The 18409-nt window shown below is 50.5% G+C and overlaps 1 protein-coding gene across 5 annotated transcripts in view; it reads right to left on the bottom strand.

Annotated features, from left to right (window-relative positions):
- Positions 1–351: 351 nt before the first annotated feature.
- The window catches only part of INSR (insulin receptor), a 125588-nt gene continuing 107530 nt past the window's right edge, over positions 352–18409 (bottom strand). For 2 of the 5 annotated variants that reach the window (XM_048227205.2, XM_026481311.4), the window contains 8 exons: positions 15289–15388; positions 13957–14024; positions 11227–11471; positions 10094–10204; positions 9845–10004; positions 8154–8283; positions 7696–7830; positions 352–5429 (listed from right to left, as the gene is read on the bottom strand). In XM_048227205.2, the coding sequence (XP_048083162.1) occupies positions 5075–5429; positions 7696–7830; positions 8154–8283; positions 9845–10004; positions 10094–10204; positions 11227–11471; positions 13957–14024; positions 15289–15388 (1304 nt within the window). In that variant the 3' untranslated portion in view covers positions 352–5074. Of the gene's footprint in view, positions 5430–7695; positions 7831–8153; positions 8284–9844; positions 10005–10093; positions 10205–11226; positions 11472–13956; positions 14025–15288; positions 15392–18409 lie in introns of all 5 variants that reach the window. The other 3 variants (XM_026481308.4, XM_026481310.4, XR_007191803.2) reach the window with 2 other exon arrangements.

The following is an 18409-nucleotide window of genomic DNA, read 5'->3' as shown; positions in this document are numbered from 1 at the left end:
GAATGGAGAAAGATCCTGGAGATTCCCTCGTATTCCTGGAGTGAACCCCTTAGTGCTTGCATCATGGGAAGGTCTGGGGGTCTTTGGGGTAGCAGTTACTTACCAACTGGTATGGAAATAGTTCAATATTTAAACCACCAGTTCAACCGTACAGGTAAGTACTAGCGGATCACCAGCCCTGATTATAACAATATTTAACCTCCCGCTCCATTGTTCTGAAGAACCCATAGGTTTGTTCCTTCTTAAAACAAATCCCCACAACTTCCAGATTTCCCTTAACACAGCCCACCCCATAGCCACAATCCCACACAGGTCATGGGTCCTTGCTCGAACACCACACAAAAACAAGACTATTCTCAGATAATTTATTCAGAATTTTCATATAAACAGGTAATTATCCCATATTTTACATGCAGAGCAATTTCAATATTCAAAAAAAAAAGGCATATTCTGTACATGGTGCTACTTGGCTCTTGTAGGAAAACATTGAAAAAATAATTGAGCTTTTGGTGGGCTTTGTGTTTCCGAGTTGTTTTCCACATAAACCAAGGCACACTTGATCCTGTGCAGCTGACAGCAGAAGGGAAGTGTCTGCTGCTGACATCAGGGCCGACACCGTCCCCAGGCACACAAAGGAGAAAGACTACGCAAGCCATTCCTGAATGTGTGCATAGACACACACTTGTCTTGGAAGTTGTTCCTTCCTTCGAAAGGGGACCAAGAGCCTCAGATTCACGATCTGGTTTTTAACAAGGACTTTTAGGGCCCACATCCAAATAAGAATTTGGCTGGAGGTTGGTTCTGGACCCTGACTGGTATGAGGTGACTGTGAGCTCAAAAAGTCAGTGTTTCCCACTGCTTCTGGGGGACCCCAAAGGAACCATTCACCTTCAGCTGTAGCCCCTGAAAGTCCATCACATTCTTTCAAACACAGGAACAAATTAGCCTTTGTTATTTCCATCTCAGCTTCACCTCCGGTGTAAATCAATATTCTAAAAAACATTCTGGAAGGTTTTCTGAAGGGATACCATTCTATGTGCACCATTTATATACAATCAGCATTTCCCTATTCCCTACCCCCAACAAAACCATAATTTCTGAAGAGCCTGAGATGTCAAGCACTTGCTAAGTGGTATCCAAAAGACATTTAACACCGAACTTCCACCCACCGTTAAGTAGAAAAATGATTGTCCCTGGGACTACAGCACATTCGTCATCTACCCAGATGGCTAGCATGGGCCATGCTCTGATGGCAATGCTGCCCACCGACCACTGTTTTGACAGCTACAAATGAACACCTTCCAACCCAACAAGCACATCTTATGGCAGATTGTCTGCTCTAGCGCGAGACAGTGGAAGATTTGCCCATCAATTGGCAGCAGTCTCCAATGGTCACAGGATTGTATGCGCAGACCCTTACATCAATTCTCACACCTTCTCCGTTGTGCTCAACATCTCTCCAAGAGAACCAGCAGCATTTCTTCCTACTAACTTGAAATAACAGGAAAGCACCAAGGACAGCTCCCAGAATACAAACATTTCAGAAGTGTGTTTGACATCACTGGTCCTGGGAGAAAGTAATGTGCTTGCTATTCTCCTCCTGGAAGAAGAAACTACTATGTGGATTAGGCCACATTAATGAAAAGGGTTTTAATGAGACATCTTTAAAAGCAAACAACAAAAATGTCAACCTAAGCTGGCTTTGTTGCTTTTTTTTATAGCCCATCACTACAAGCCCCCCCCAGTAGAGCCCATCACTACAAGCTCCCCCAATATAGCCCAACACTACAAGGCCCCCAGTATAGCCCATCACTATAAACCCCTTCTCCAGGGCAACCATGACTTTCTAGGACCCAAAGTTGTTAGAGTCAACATTATGTGATGAAAAAGGCTTGTGACCCAATGGCTGCTTGCTCTTCTCACTGCAGTAGCGGAGACAGCTAAAGGAAATAGACAAAATCCCATCTGTGCAGGTGGGCCCAGCACTCCACTGTGCCTCTCCAGGGTAAGCACAGAAGGGTGAGCCCATGGGGGCAGTGACTAAAAGTATGACAGGGGCAGTGAGGTTTGGCAAGTATGTCAACAGGCCCCCTGGCCATTCCCAGACTTACAAATGGGTTCTCAAAGCCCCACAAGTTCAAACAGTATTAGCCTGAGGTCAACCAAACACAAGGGTCCAAGGTTTTGTTGCTAAAAAATGCACTCAGCATGCTGGTGGGTTTCGGACTGGAATTTCTCCACATTCCCCCTTTCCACTTAGAGAACAGAAATGCTACATCAGGTGTTTGCATGTGAGGTGCCCCCAAGTGCAATTTGTTCCACTCCCAAAAAGCATCGGGGCTTAAAAGGAGCAGGAACAAGCCATGGAAAGCCAGGGCACCTCAGTGCTCACTTCAGGGGGATGCAGTGGGACAGTGGGGATGCTGGCTTTGCACTAAAGCCTCTTTGCCCCAGCAGGAGATGGGGTATCTTCTCCTCCCCAAAGGAAGGCTGCTCAGGCCTGGGCACCCCACACATCAGATACATCACGATGGCCTGAAATTCAGTTCCTGTCTGAGAGCACGTCAATGGATGGAGGATCAAAACATAGTGGAGGGGGACTGCATTCAGAGAAGATTATCAGCCAGAAAAAGGATCTATGCTCCCACGAAAACCATACTTTGTCCCAACTCCCTCCCTCAAAATTCTTACTGGTCCCTGGCATTTGGAATCAGCTGATACAGATTTTCCCTAATTCAGATTGGATCCAGGCAGAATTCTGAAGTCTCATGATGTCCATTATTGAACCACATCCTAATGATACACTGAGGTAGACTGTGCTGGAAAAAAAAAAAAAATCATTACCCCACATTCACCGGTTTATTTTTCTTTGATAAAAATTTACATGCACTCCATTTTTTACGAAAGTGATTTTTACAGTGATTTTTATATATTAAAATAAATAATTTTCCCCTAATATAAGAAAACCTTTCTGAATTAGAAAAATGTGAAAATTGTTGCTAGTGTCGTATACGGCCACTACAAATTTACTATGAAAAGAACAAAATACCTAGACCTATGTGTTCTTAATTTACGTACAGACCCTCTTATATGTACAAAATAAATTTGGCGAAAATAATTTCTGTACTCTTGTTCCTTGTACCCAATCACTGAGGCTCCCCAGAAATATTTCACATGCTGTAATTTCTCAAATCATATAAATAAGATCGTGATAGGCAATTGGGAGGTGTGTCTACCTGTGTTCTTAATCAAGAATTGAGAAGGGTCAGAGGTCGCCATTGTCTCGCTCCTGTTCCTAAGCCCACAACTTTTAAGAGAAGCGGAGAAGGAAGCAATCAAAAACTCATGAGAAAATGCTCTCAGGGAGAACCCGTGGGTGATGATTCCGATGAACCAAAGTAATGAGTTCACCATGTTCTTTGAGCAGCTGCGATTCTTTCCCCAAAGGGAAGAAACGGGATTCACACCCATCCAGAAGTTCTTGGCGGCGTGAAGGTCCTTAGCGGTTTCTCCTCCAGACTCTACTGGCTTGGGGACTGCGACATCGTAAGCACCCGAGAGTTCTGCTCAGGCCCCACACCTGGCCCAGCTGAGGTCGCCGGGCGCGGAGCAGCTTCTGGGAGGTCAACTCTGAGGACAGTTGGATGCCCTGAGGGTGGAGGGGACCGACAGATGCATCTTGCTTCATATTGCTTTAGTGTTCTCCAAGTCCACGGGGGCTGTCGCACTTTGGGGTTTGCTTTTGTTGTGGTATGTGCACACCCCGTCGAGGAAGCGTGCGAGGTACACAGACACAAGGAACCAACAGATCCAAGGGCCACAAGGGTGTCTGAATGCGGGACTCCGCTCCGGGGGGCTGTCGGCTCACCCAAGCACAAACCAAACCATCCACCAGCCCCAATCGCCCACACCCTCCGTGTGGCCTCATCACGTCCAAAAGGGTCAGCAGCTAATGTGGCTTTATTCCCAGAAAGGTGGGTGTCTTTCTGACCAAACTTATCGGCCGCTGGTGCTTCACGCCCCCTCTGCACACAGGCAGACCGACCCCCGAGCCCGCCCCCCACCCCGGGAACCGGTTAATAACTTACGAGGCTGACGTTGGAGAGTTTTAAAAAAATTAAATATGTTACAAATATATTCTCAAAACTCTTAATCATCTCAGTTCTTTTTTTTTTTTTTCTTTTTCTTTTTTTTCTTTTTTATGTCCTAGCTTTGTTTGGTCTTGAAAAGATCCATTATCACTCCAAACTACTCCCTTGGCTCCTGGAAAACATTTTTACCAAAGTGAAGGGAGAAAAGACTCCTGAGACTAGGCTTGGGGCAGAAGAATCCGCAGAGGGCACAGTCTCCCAGTAAGAAAGAAGGAAGGAGACGGGAAGGTCAGGAGCTCGAGAACAGCAGAACCTTCACGAGCGGACCCCCAAAGCGTCAACTCGGCACGAACGCTTGGCACGCGCGCGCACGCACACACACACACGCGGACACACGTGAGCCACACGCGGGGACTGCAGATCCTTATCAAAAGTATAAAAGCAGCAACTATTGGTCAATTTGAGGAACTGATTTTGTGAAGAAAAAATATATATATATCCTTCAGCCTGGATGAGAAGAAAAGCCTTCCTGAAGCCCACTCCGGAAATCCTGGATTCTACTGGAACGGGGTTGGCTTTTTTTTCTTTCTTTCAAATTTTTGTTCCACAAACAAGTTTTATGCTTTATACTGTAGCTAAGACACCAGGAGGAAAAAAAAAAAAAAAAAAGATGTGTAAAAAATAGGTGCTTGCTCTCAATCTACTAGAAAAAAACAGTCACATCCTGGCTTAAAACCGCAGTTGCCTATGAGGACAGCAGCCGAGGAAACCCCTTCTCCTCCAGGGTCACAGTTAAATTCTCTGACAGCTCGTCAAATTGGCAATCAAACACATGTTTTTAAGTCGCAGAGGAACAGCAATGGATAGCAGAGATCTCTGAGCTCCGTCTGACACTGTGGGAGATTCACAGAATCCTGAGTTTTCTGGAGGCCTTCAAACCAGAGGAAAGTGGAGATGGGAACCCCTCCGCGAAACAGGCGTTGTTAGGAAGGATTCGACCTCGGCAGAGTCAGAATCCGTCCGTTTTTCTTGCCCCCGTTCATGTGGGTGTAGGGGATGTGCTCCTCGTAGTTTCGCTTGAGGCCCAGGGAGGACCCTCCATCCCGGCCCCCGGCCTCCTCCCTCTGAGAGTGTGAGGCCCGATCCAGGGGGACACTCTCCATGTCCTCGAACTCCATCTCCAGCTCCTCGCTCTCAGGCGCCTTGTTCTCCTCGCTATGGAAGAAGGAAACTTCCGGAAAGCTGGGGTGCAGGTCGTCCTTGAGCAGGTCGACGATCTCCAGGAAGGTGGGCCGCATCTTGGGATTGAACTGCCAGCACATGCGCATCAGGTCGGTGCTGCAGGACAGAGGGACACGTCAGGCATGCGTCCGGGGGCATCCGGCCGAGCAGTCCCCACCCCAGCCCTGTCGCCTGCGGCCCACACCCACGAGAGCAAGTGCCAGTGTCAGAAGGCGGCCACCAGTGCAGGCAACGGTCAAGACGAAAACGGGATTTCTACCGGTACTTTAAAAAAAAATAAAAAAGGTTTTGGAAAGAGAGCCAAAGGGGCTGCCTCCTTCCCAGGCCAGATCAAGAAGGGCCCCTCTTGATGCACCCACATGTTGGACAAGGTTGATCATTTTATATGGTCCTGATTTTTTTTTCTCCCGTTTGGTGCATTTCATAAAGTTTAATTCCTACTGGGGATGCTTGAAAGACCTCCCTGTGCCAAGGAACAATCTTTCTAGGGTCAAAGATCCTTCAGGGTTGAGATGCTTGAGGCTTGATGGGGCAGCTGAGTGGACCGAACCTAGAGGGTCAGCTCTGAGCAGCCACCTTGCAGGCCTAGCGCTCACGCTCACCAGGGTGCTAGCAGGGGGCTATCACCCGCCTCGGCCAAGAGCACACAGTACAGGTGCTGAGGGCTTGGGGTTTCTAGTTTACCTCTTCCTCTCCCCACTACAACTACCAAATCTGGCCCCCTGAAGTGTCTCTGTAAATAAAGTTTTATTGGCACACAGCCACGCCTCTTCACTTATGCAATGTTCATGGCTGCCTTCAGGCTACACGACAGAGTGGAGCAGCTGCAACAGAGAGCTACAGGGCCCACAAAGCTGAAAATATTTACAATGCGGCCCTTTGTAGAAAATGTGGACCTCTGCCCTAGGGCCCACCTAATTTCCCTGGGCCTGGAACTACAGTCAGCTGCTGTAGTTTCCAGCTGGCCAGGAAAGGACTCTCGCGAAGCCACATTCAAAAATACTCTGCTCAGAGTTTCTAAATAACTCAGCTTCATACTCTTTTTCATATGAGGTCCCTTCCACCTGGGTTTCCTAAATTAACAGTCTTATTCTTTGAGGGATGAAGCCTCAAAATGGCCTTTCCCCCTGGATTTTTCAGGAGGGCACAAACTTTTTTCTTAAGAAACACTGATAAAGGACTTTATACATGAACAATCTCATGGTAGAAAGAAAACATCCCAAACATAGAGAAATACAGTTGGCACACAACTCTCCTTCAGATCTAACCTCTTGACTTTTCTATCTGGAGACATTTGGAAATGTAATATATACACACTTTTTATACTTAATATTTAAACATAGGCTTATTCACCAAGTTATAAAATATTTTTATTAGCATCATTTGAAATTTCAATTGCTATATCATTTTATTTTATTTTATTTTTTAATAGTTTTTTTTTTTTTAAGATTTTACTCATTTATTTGTGAGAGACAGAGAGAGAGGGAGTGTGGGCACAAGCAGGGTGGAGAGACAGAGGGAGCGGACTCCCCGCTGAGCAAGGAGCCCGATGCGGGACTCGATCCCAGGACCCTGGAATCATAACCTGAACCGAAGGCTGATACTTCACCGACAGAGCTGCTAGGTCATATTAATTTATAAAGTTACTGGCAGTTCTCCTATTGTTGGGTACTTAGATCATTTCCATTTTTTGAAACTTTAAATAACATCCTCTGAGCAGCTATTAACAACAGGGGGATAAGAATGATTATCTAGGCCATCCACTTCCAGCACTGAGTATTAAAACTCTCTTTTCTTCCATTCTTCCTTCCTCTCTTTGCTCATTTAGGAAGATAGTACTTTCCTTCATTTTACTCTATATTTATCGGACTATTAGTGGGACTGCACAAGTCTGCAAGTGCTCAATGGCCCGCTTGTATGTGTTGTCCGTTTGGTCCTATAACAAACATTTATTTATTTTTTCTATGACCAAAATTTACAACAAAAATCAGGGGAGCAGGGAGATAGGTAACACATATTCTTGACCAAAAAATAATTTTAATGTTTCTGCTTCTGATTTCTTTTTTTCCCAATTCTGTTGAGCTATAATAGACATGTCAGATTGTATTCATTCCCTGACAAAATGTTAAATATATTAAGGACCGACAGTTACACATAAATACCCCACCCCGGCTACCCAGGTTCCTTCTCCCATGCGGGGTCTCTCTACAACCTTCCACAGGCATGCTATGCAAGAAAGCACAGGCGTAAAGATACGGCACGCAAACATAAGCACGTATATAGAGGTACGACACGCAAACCAAAGGGCAATGCCTTTTTGATGAAGAGCCCACACTCCGCCCGGTCTTCTTTCCACACTTACACTCTCTCTGGACAATTGTCGGGTTGATCCAGATACCCTCCATCCATGACGAATTTCAACACCTGTTCATTAGACAGACCCTGGTATGGCTGTTCTGCCAAGCTGGTGATTTCCCAAAGGACCACGCCAAAGGACCTGCCGACAACAGTTGAAAGTAGTAACGGAGAAGCCATGAAAACACACACACACACGCACACACGCACCCCTCCCTGGTTTACTAGAACGTGGTCGGCCAGTTAATTAAACAATTCGTGCTGCATTCAGAAATGCCTAGATTAGTCTCAATCGGAACATAAATAGCCGTGCAAGGGTCCCCCGACATGACCTCCCCTTCACCTTCTTGATCAAGGGGCTGTGAGGAAAGCAGGTTTTAACTGGCCCCCTCTTGCCGGTCACACGAACGGAACGACCTGGGATTCGAGCCCAGCACTCTGTCCACCGATCCATGCACCACTCACCACATGTCAGAAGAAGTGGTAAAGACCCCGTCCTTCAGGGATTCCGGGGCCATCCACCGCACGGGGAGCAGACCCTTGCCTCCTTTCCGGTAGTAATCCGTTTCATAGATGTCTCTGGTCATCCCAAAGTCTGACAACAAAGGGTTCACATGGTCTTAACATTCAGCCTACAGCCCTGTCTCCATCTTGCCCCATTGCCTTACAGAGCCCTCGGATGGGCTCACCTGCCCCAGGTGTGTGCTCACCTGGGTGGTGGCCAAATCCCGTGAGCACAGATTCTGAGGGTACTCATGGGGATGTGGAGGGAAAGGATGGGCCACCACGTACAGGGAAGGAAAAGGAAGCACGAAGTGGGAAAGAAGCGACATTCCGGCCCACGGCCTGGGAATCCCATTCTCGGCAACACTTCCTTCCCACCCATGACCTTGCAGGCATCCCAAACTTCCGAACCAAAGTGTTGGGTCTCAGAAGCCAACCTGCTATTCTCCACTAAATATGGTCCCACCACTACCCAGCTGCCCAGCTCAAAACCCAGGGTCGGGTCCCCTTTGACCACGCCCCTTTCCTCATACCCACATCTCAGACATCGGGGAGTCCTGCCTACTCTAATCCAACTCTCCCTCTCCATCACTCCAGCCCCACCCAGGCTCACCACCATCTCTCACCTGCAGGACCTTCCCTCCGTCTTGACCCTGACAGCCCACCGCCCAAGAGAAGCTACATAAATAGGGTCACGTTATTTCTTGCTTCCCATGGCTAACGGAGGATAAGGTCTTTTGGGATTATAAACAGGATGACATCACTTCCGGCCTCCCTTGCGGATAATGTCGTTTGGGATCATAAAGAGAATCACGTTACTTCTAGCTTCCCACTGGCTCCTTAGGATAACGGCTAGATGACTCACTGACTAATAAGGCCCTTCCAGGTCTGGCTCCTGCCTCTCTCCCTAACCTCACAGCTCATCCTGCTCTGCTCCCCTCCACGTTCCTTCTATTCACACCACATCTGCCATCCTTCCGGTGTCAGGCCTTTGCATACGCTGGAATGCCCCCTGGGATGCTGTCATTCAGGTCAACTCATCCTGCAAATTCGGGCCAAAAGGCTGTCTCCGTGCAGGGAGAGGCTTCTGCTCTCTACCATGGAACTCTTTATTTCCTTCAGTCCTCTTATCTCCAGTCTTCCTCATCTTGTTTACACAAGCACTATTTTACTGTTCATCTTTGAATACCCCCGTCCAGTAGAACCCTCCGTGATGAAGAATGCGGTCTACGCTCACGCTGCCCAATATGGCGGCCACCAGGCTCAAGGTGGCGAACGCTCACTTGCAATGCGGCCAGCGCAGCCAAAGGAATACATTTTTAATTCTAGTTCATTTAAGTTAACTTGAATGTAAATGGCCAAGGCGGCCAGTGGCTCCTGTGCTGGGTGATGCGTGCGGGCAGAAAAATCAGGGCGACTTATCCATCATCGGTCACATCTACGGGCTCCTAGTGCGACAGCTTCCACCACCAGGGAACTCCGTTATGATCCAGAGCAGGAAATGAGCGAGCTCACGAGCACGTGCGATCGCAGCCTGCGGGCCGGGCCCTCTTTGCACTACTGGAGAAGACTGAACTGCTCAGGACAGACAACTCCTTCTGCGGTCACACTGGGCCCGGGCCACACATTTCCCAGCAGAGGGCCAGACGCACCTCCAATTTTGACGGTGAAGTCGTGGGCGACCATGCAGTTTCGGGCCGCGAGATCCCGGTGCACGAACTTCTTGGCGTTCAGGTAGGCCATCCCGTCGGCGATCTCCGCCGCCATCTGAATCATCTCTTGCAGGGTAGGGGGAGGGCGGCCGGGGTTATTCTGAAGTCGAAACATGGGGTCGGGTTCAGGGACCCGGGCGCCCGGCGGCTGGGAGCGGGCGCCCTGCCGGGTCCCCGGAGCCAGCTCACCTCAGCCTCCGGCCGCAGGGAGCGGAGGTAGCTCTTCAGGTCTCCATGGGCCATCAGCTCCATCACCACCAGCGTCGGCTGGCCCTTGGACACCACCCCCAGGAGGCGGACCTGTGGAGTGAGCACCGAGCGATCTTGGGGGAGGGTCCGGGGGAAGGCTTCCACCCCCCAAGGTCCCCCCATCTGACGTCTGCGATGCGCGCGGCACCCTGTGTGGGGAGCCCTGGTCTGTCTGGCTCAAATGCCAGGGTCAATGCCTTGTGGGGACAGGGTAGTCAGGGGAGGACGGGGAATTCAGGACTCATGGTCTGGGGGGAGGGGGGAGCAGAGAGACATGTCCACACACAGCAACACTCTGAGGCAGACCCTTGGAGATCTCCTCGGGGGCCCCGAGCAGATAAGGCACGTTCCCACCTCCCAGGCCTTGTACTTGCTGTTCCCTCTGCCTGACCCCTCTGTTCCCTGCCAGGTCGCCGTGGCTCAGTGCCTCCGTCCTTAATACACCTTCCCCATACCCACACTCCCAGCCCCTGACTCTGCTCTCTGGTTCCATCCTGCCGTGGCTCCGGCTCCTAACGTCCTCCATAAGGAACTTATTGGGCTTAGGGTCTGTCTCCACGGCCGTGCTAGAAGCTCCGTAAGGGGCAGGAAGCTGCTGCGTCGAAGAGTCAAGACTGGGGCTCAGCACAGAGCAGATCCCCTCAGCCACACGTGGCAAGGAAGAAAGGACGCAAGGCTCGAGGAGAAGCTATGGGACCACGTGGGAGCAGCAGAGCAGGAAGTCTGTGCCGACTTGGGGTGGGGGGACAGGGATGCGGGGACAGCGTGGCTCATCCATCATGTGTTCCAGGGTTACAAAGGGGCCAGGAAGAGGGAAGAGACAGAAGATTCTGGAAAGCAAGGGAATGAGTCTGGCTCCATGCAAGGTGGGAGAGGATGGGATTCAAGAAGCGGGAAGGGAGGGAGCCTCCCCCACACCTTTAGGGTGCTTAGCAGAGTGGGGGACAGGCAGGGGGTCCACACCTAGAGTCCTCCTGCTCTGTGCTGGAGGAGGGGGAAGGACAGACGAGGGGAACAGGGAAGCAGGCGCGGAAGGACGCCTCTGTCGGCTTCGGGGCAAATGCAGGACTCACCACGTGATGACAGGTGAAGCCCTTCATGACCGAGGCCTCGTTGAGAAACTCGATCCTCTCCCGCAGACTGGCCGACTCATTGACCGTCTTCACCGCCACGCGGGTCTCCGCCTCGCCCTTGACGACGTCTCTGGCGTTGCCTTCGTACACCATGCCGAAGGAGCCCTGCCCCAGCTCACGCAGCAGAGTGATCTTCTCCCGGGGGACCTCCCACTCGTCCGGCACATACACAGAACATGGAAACACTACTCCTCATTTATCTACACCGTGTCCGCGGTGGACCCCCAGCCATCTCCCACCAGAGGCCCCCCTGGCAAAGGTTCACTAAGGGGCTCCTGTGGTCCAGGACTTGTGCTGGGCACCGGGCACAGAGCCGAGAACAGGACAGCCGTGGGTCCCTGCCCTTCATGGAGGGGACAGCAGATGCTTGGGATGGAAACACCACCAGTCCAGGGTCCTGGCCGGTAAGCGCCGAGCCGAGCCTGCGTCCTCGTCCTTTCTGTCTGATTTCAGCCCCGCCACCCCACAATGCTACTTCCCATCTGAGGCTGTTGTTTCTGCAAAGTGCCAAGGGCCTGGCAACCGCTGGACATCCCAGTGAGCCCATCCGAGGCCACCGAGCGCCGGCTGATCGGCAGGCAGGCTGCAGCCGTGTGAATGAGCCCCGGCGGGGTCAAAGGATCTGCCCAGCTCAGCAGAGCCCAGGCGGCGGACCCACCGAGTCCTGAGCTAACAAATGCTGGTTGTTTCAAGCCACTAACTTTGGGGTGGTTTGTTACACAGAAAATGATTTGCAGACAAAGGCACAAAGGCCTCATAAGAAAAGCCAAAATGGTTCCTGCTGTCCTCCAAAGGGGGACTAAATTGTGTCGTGTCCCCCCCCCCACCAGAATTTATGTTGAGGTCCTAATCCTGGTACCTCAGAATGTAACTATATTTAAAGACAGGGCCATTCCCGAGGCAATCAAGTTCAAATGAAGTCAGTGGGGTGGCTCCCATCCCATATGACTGGTGTCCTTACAAGAAGAGGACACTGGGACACAGACATGCATGCAGGGACAACCACATGAGGACCCGGGGAGAAGACAGCTGTCCACAACCCACAGAGAGAGGCTTCAGGAGAAACCAACCCCGTTGACATCTTGATCTCAGACTCCCAGCTTCCAGAACCGTGAGGAAACAGAATTCCGTTTCCTAAGCCATCCGGTCCGTGGTGTTTGTTACGGCAGCCCCGGCAAACCCCGACGGTCACCGGGGCCTCGGGCAAGGACACTACAGAAGATGAGCACGCACAGAAGCTCAGTGGGGGCACCCTGTCCCCCGGGGCTCCGAGCCGGGGTCTTTCCCTGTGTGTACCCCTCGGCCCAGGCCTTTCCAGCCTTAGAGAACCTTGAGCTCCAACTTCCAGCTTTCACCAGGCACCCTTGTGCACTCGGCCATTCCTGCATTTCCAGAAGGAAGCAGGGCAGTAGGGTAGAGAGGCAGCCCTGCGTAGCCATCCTGGCCTCACCCCTTATCGCGGGGTCCCGTGGCAGCCCTGAGGTTCAGCTTCCCCACCTCCAGTGTGCAGAAACAATGCCAACCCCAAACTGGGAGAGGAGGCCCCTCCGTCCGTGTTCATTCCCTCCTGCTCCTGCCTCCTGCACACGCTCCTACCTGGAACGACCACCTCTCCTAGTTTCCCTATTCTGATGCCTTAGCAGCCGGGGCCTCGATGACCTTGGAGGGGCTGCCCTGCCCAAGGGCGGCCGATTCCTAGAGACAGCACATGACTTGCCTGTGAGAGCACCTTCTATCTGCAAAACCCACCAATCCAGAGCCCAAATCCTAACCCCCACCTCTAGGGGACCCACTCAGCCCCAGGGCCAGGCCCTACACCCCAGAACCCACTGAAATCATCAAAACAGCCAGTCCTTGCTCTTACCCCGCCTTGCCCTCCCAAGGACGCCACAATAAAGGTTCTTGTCCACCTTCTCCCACACTCCCTCATCAGACCTGATGAAAACAAATCCTGGGTGTCCTTAAAAACATCACCCCGTATCCCCCGGAGGCAACAGCGTTCACTCCTCCCAAGTCACTTTCTGATTGCTGCTGCGTGAAGTGCTTTAGAAACTTGTAACGTGGCAGATGCTCTCTCCTCGGAAGGAGAGTCTTATCTGCAGGGGCTGCTCACTGCCCTTCGTACAATCAAGGGAGATACAGGTGTCAGTCCGACGCTCCCACCACCAGCATCAGCGACCCATTCGTGTTCAGCCACCGCCAGCAGCCGATAGAGTCCCTGGCGCCCACACAGCCTCCTGCGTACCCCATCTTACCCTTCACTCTTGTCTTCCCCGCCCCTTATCCCCAGTGTCCGACCCCCACCTGCCAGCCTGGATAGCAAGTCCGTACGCAGCCCTCTGGCTCTGACCCTCGGCGTGGTCTCTGGCACAGTCCCAGGTTCCACCCACCCAACAGCTGGGACCCTGGATTCTCTCTCAGCCTCCCAGCCCAGCTCACGGGCCCCAGATTAGCTCAATGAGCCCATCCAAATAGTGCTAGACAGCGGGTGTCTGGCTGCTCCCAGGAACACGGTCTCTGCAGCAAGGGGCAGGTCTGCGTGCTCACGTGAACAAGAGGGCTCATCTCGGCCTCCCCGGGTGCCAACTGCCGACTTGCACTTGACATTGATGGCCAAGAGCCCCAAAGGGCAGGATTCTGGCCACACAGGGGGACAGGGAGGGTACTCACCATCACTCGCACTGAGGTACTCAGGGTTTGAAGAAGCATACAGCGGTCCCAGTGGCCCATCCGGCTGCCTGGAGGAGAAAGAGGAAGACATTCCAGTTCGATATTCTCACGGGGCTCCGGGTCACTCGCGGAGGGGCTACAAGCTCCCGATGCCAACGGCAAACCGTATCACCAGCAACCCTGTGTCCCCGACACAGTCTGGGGTGTCAGGAGTAGAAGCCCGTCAGACTACTTACGCACATCAACGTGGGACCATAAACTATAATTTATGCTCATCCATTAACACCTAAAACCCTCGCCCTTTGCGGATCTCATCCCAGCTCATGAGAAACAACTGCTAAGTTTTCAGGAAATCTGACAGCAGGTTGTTAATACAGCCATCGTCCAAAATTAAATGACACCGGCTTACGATGAGATGAAATGATATTGAGAACAGAACCCACCACTGCCTGACTAGCATACAGCTTCCTACTATCACCAGTGGGATGTCTGCAGCTTGAAATTGGCCACAGCAGGAATATATACGTCACAGAAAGAAACAGGACGCTACCAACCAAGACTTGATCTATTGCTCTGTTGTCCGTCCAGGCTTGAGGAAGGGATGGCACAAAAATGTCAATCAGATTAAACTTAAAAGTGTGTCATCTCGGGGCGCCTGGGTGGCTCAGTCAGTGAAGCGGCCAACTCTTGATTTCAGCTCAGGTCATGATCTCGGAGTCGTGGGATCGAGCCCCACGTCGGGGCTCTGCCCTCAGCGCAGAGTCTGCTTGGGATTCTCTCTTTTCCTCTGCCCCTCCCCCTGCTCTCTCTCTCTCTCTCTAAAATAAATAAATAAATCTTAAAAAAAAAAAAAAGGATGTCATCTCTGTAGCCACGATGTTGCAAATGGCAAAAAAAAATTTTTTTTGAGAAAATGTTCCTCCAGCACAGTTCTACCCGACTGAGCGAAGTCACTTCTTCGTTGATGAAGCTATGCCTCTTAGTTCATTTGCACCTTACTCCTACGAAAACAAAGTATCAATCCACATTCAGGCCGGGGCTACGCTCACTCATCACTTGCAGCCACAGGAGGGCTGTAGATACAAAGGCTCGGGGTGGGGGGCGGGGGGCGAAAAATCTACCAAAACATTTGGTGAGAATCAACCAGCTGGAGGGAATTTATGATAGAGTGTTACGTACTTATTATGACCATTACCTGTAAGTTGAGTGCTATCCACATCGCTTATGTCAGTCAAATTTATAACACACTTAGCTACAGCTCTCCCTGTAACTAGGCATACTTCCTCTCCTGGAGAGCCGGTCTAACAATTCACCAGATGCCACTGTACCCACCTCTTTCTCAGGAACAGGTAAATACTTCCAATCACAACACTGAAGAGAAAGACAAAGATGAGGGGGCCGATGATGATTTTTGCAATATTCGATGGGACATCTACTGAAATAGAATGAGAAAATAAATGGTTCACATCAAAATGTGTTCACATCACAAATCACACCTACGCCTATAATGGGAGCCCACACGCATCTGCCCCTTCCCTTGTCCCCGAGCCTCTCCACCGGGCTCCCGGGCCCTTCTTTTCCAGCAGTCCTAAAACACCACCTGGCTCCACAGGGCTGGGCGGCAGGCTCAGAGGCCTTGACCCCCAGACCACTGCCCGCTGCCAGCCTTCCCCCTGCCCTCCATCCAGGGCCAGCTTCACGGGAACGTAACCCTGGCCATCGCCCAAGTCCCCACACTTGGTAGGGCCATGCTCCCTAACACTCCACTGTCACCATCTTGAAAGTCTTAATAATTTTTAGGGGCACCTGGGTGGCTCTGTCAATTAAACATCTGCCTTCAGCTCAGGTCATGATCCCAGGGTCCTGGGATCAAGCCCCACATCGGGCTCCCTGCTCAGCAAGGAGTTTGCTTCTCCCTCTCCCCCTGTCCCTCCCCCCCATGCTCGTGCTCTCTCTCTCAAATAAGTAAAATCTTAACCAAAAAAAAGTCTTCATGATTTTTAAACAAGGGGCCCTGCATTTTCATTTTGCAGTGGGCCCCACAAATTAAATAGCCTATTTTAAGCCCAACAGCACCTCTTACAAATGAAAAATTCACCAGGACCCTGGGTGCTAGGGCGTCCTCCTCTCAAAAAAAAATCCTTTCAAATAATTCACCGAAGAAATGCTATGGAGCCTTCATTTTTTAAATTTGCACGTCAGGCTGAGTTGTCTGTTTGTCCACATGCCCGTGTATCCAGACTCTCCCAAGCCAAGGAGGAAAGTGGGTTCTAAGGAATCCCGGAGGAAACCTGGTCCCTGGTCCCTAAGGTCTTTCCTATCAATAGCGGTTTACCGAACACTTAGGAACACACCAGGTGCTATCTGAAGTGCTCTGTGCTGGTGATTTTACTTAATCATCACGTAAGCCAAGGCGGGAGGGGCCGTGGCTAAGACCAGTTAACAGACTGGGAAAAGAAACTCAGAGACTGGAGGGGTCTTGCCCCAAATCCCAGAGCTGACCCCCGTGGCACAGGGATTTCAAGCCGGGCCATCCAAGGAAGTGCTTGGCCACGGCCCCACAACCACCTACGGGGGCCAGCAACACCCTGAGATGCCCTCCTGCCCCTCCCTGAAATGACAGCCACCTGCCTCCTCCTCTCCCCGGCAGCTCCCGGCCACAGTCTCCGTAAATATTTGGTGGCTGAATGGAACATGAGAAAAGGAAACCTATCTGTCACCTGCGTTGTCTGCATATCCTCCGTGTCCCTACTTCTCAGCAGCAGGGAAGCTGGAGGCCCCACGTGGCCGGGACTCAGCAGGTCTCAGGACACAATCTGAGAGCCAGGCTGCACCCCCCACATGCCGCCTCGGCTTCCCAGACCCCACAGTCCTGCTCACACCGCCGATTGCCATGGCCACCGGAACCAGCGTGAAGAAAGGGAAGCACCCAGGGTGCAAAATTTGAGAACTCTTGCTCTGTGCCCTGGAGACGTAGGGTCAGCCCTGGGGGTAAGCGCCTCCTTAAAATTTGCCCCTTGGGTGCCTTGCTTGCCTCCCCGTTATAATATAAAGAATTCTAATTCCCCAGAGTTTTTGCTATCTTTGGTAATGCCGGGCTGTATTTCCTTGAACATGTATCTTTTTTGGACATCTCTGATCATTTCCTCAGGATAAATTTCTAAAACTTCTAAAATTTCTTTTTTTTTTTTTAAAGATTTTATTTATTTATTTGACAGAGAGACAGCCAGTGAGAGAGGGAACATAAGCAGGGGGAGTGGGAGAGGAAGAGGCAGGCTCCCAGCGGAGGAGCCTGATGCAGGGCTCGATCCCAGAACGCCGGGATCACGCCCTGAGCCGAAGGCAGGTGCTTAACAACTGAGCCACCCAGGCGCCCCACTTCTAAAATTTCTTTCTTTTTTTTTTTTTTTAAGATTTTATTTATTTATTCGACAGTGTTAGAGACAGCCAGCGAGAGAGGGAACACAAGCAGGGGGAGTGCAAGAGGAAGAAGCAGGCTCATAGCAGAGGAGCCTGATGTGGGGCTCGATCCCATAACGCTGGGATCACGCCCTGAGCCGAAGGCAGATGCTTAACTGCTGTGCCACCCAGGCGCCCCATCCCACTTCTAAAATTTCTAAAACCAAAATTTGTTGGTTCACATAGCAAGAGCCTTTATAAGATGTTTGATACATATTATTAAGTAGGATATTTTAGGAGCACCCAGGTGGCTCAGTTGGTCAAGTGTCTGCCTTCAGCTCGGGTTGTGATCCCAGGGTCCTGGGATCGAGCCCCACGTCGGGCTCCCTGTTCAGTGCGAAGTCTGTTTCTCCCTCTCCCTCTGCCCCTCCCCTCAAGCTCATGTGCTCTCTCTTGCTTGCTGCCTCAAATAAATAAATAAAAATCTTTTAAAAATTAAATAAACTGCTATATTTTAGCACTCCCCAACCACGAAAAAGTATGTCCATGTGTCTATACTCTTGGACAACAAGAAGTACTATAATTAAACAGAAACAAAAGCCCTGCCAATTCAATAAGTTAAAAATTACATCTTGTTTTAATGTGCTTTTTTTTTTTTTTTTTTGGTGTGGTTTTGAGGTTGGACTTTTTTTCTTATGTTTTCTATCTTTACATATTTTTTTAAATTGGCTATTTAAGTTCTTTGCCTAGTCTTGTGTTAGGATACATATATGTTCTATTCATGTACCATATGTATATTTATATTTATATTTATATTCATTTTATATCAAGGATATTAACTCTTTGTCAATGATGTCACAAATGTTTCTCCCACTTCGATGTTTTCCTTGGAATTTTATTCACGGTATCCCTGGTTCTTGAGAGACAGACTCCAAATTCTTAAATTATCCTGGGTAATAAGAGTGTCTTTGCTACTGACGAGCCCCTTGGAACACACCTGAGCTTATGCTATGAGATGAGACGACCCAGGATGGGGGCCGGTCACCAGCAGACC

This window comes from Ursus arctos, unplaced genomic scaffold (assembly GCF_023065955.2).
Source record: "Ursus arctos isolate Adak ecotype North America unplaced genomic scaffold, UrsArc2.0 scaffold_14, whole genome shotgun sequence".
Classification (NCBI taxonomy): domain Eukaryota; kingdom Metazoa; phylum Chordata; class Mammalia; order Carnivora; family Ursidae; genus Ursus; species Ursus arctos.
The sequence above is the reverse complement of the archived record's forward strand: the minus strand, read 5'-3'. Positions and strand labels throughout refer to the sequence as shown.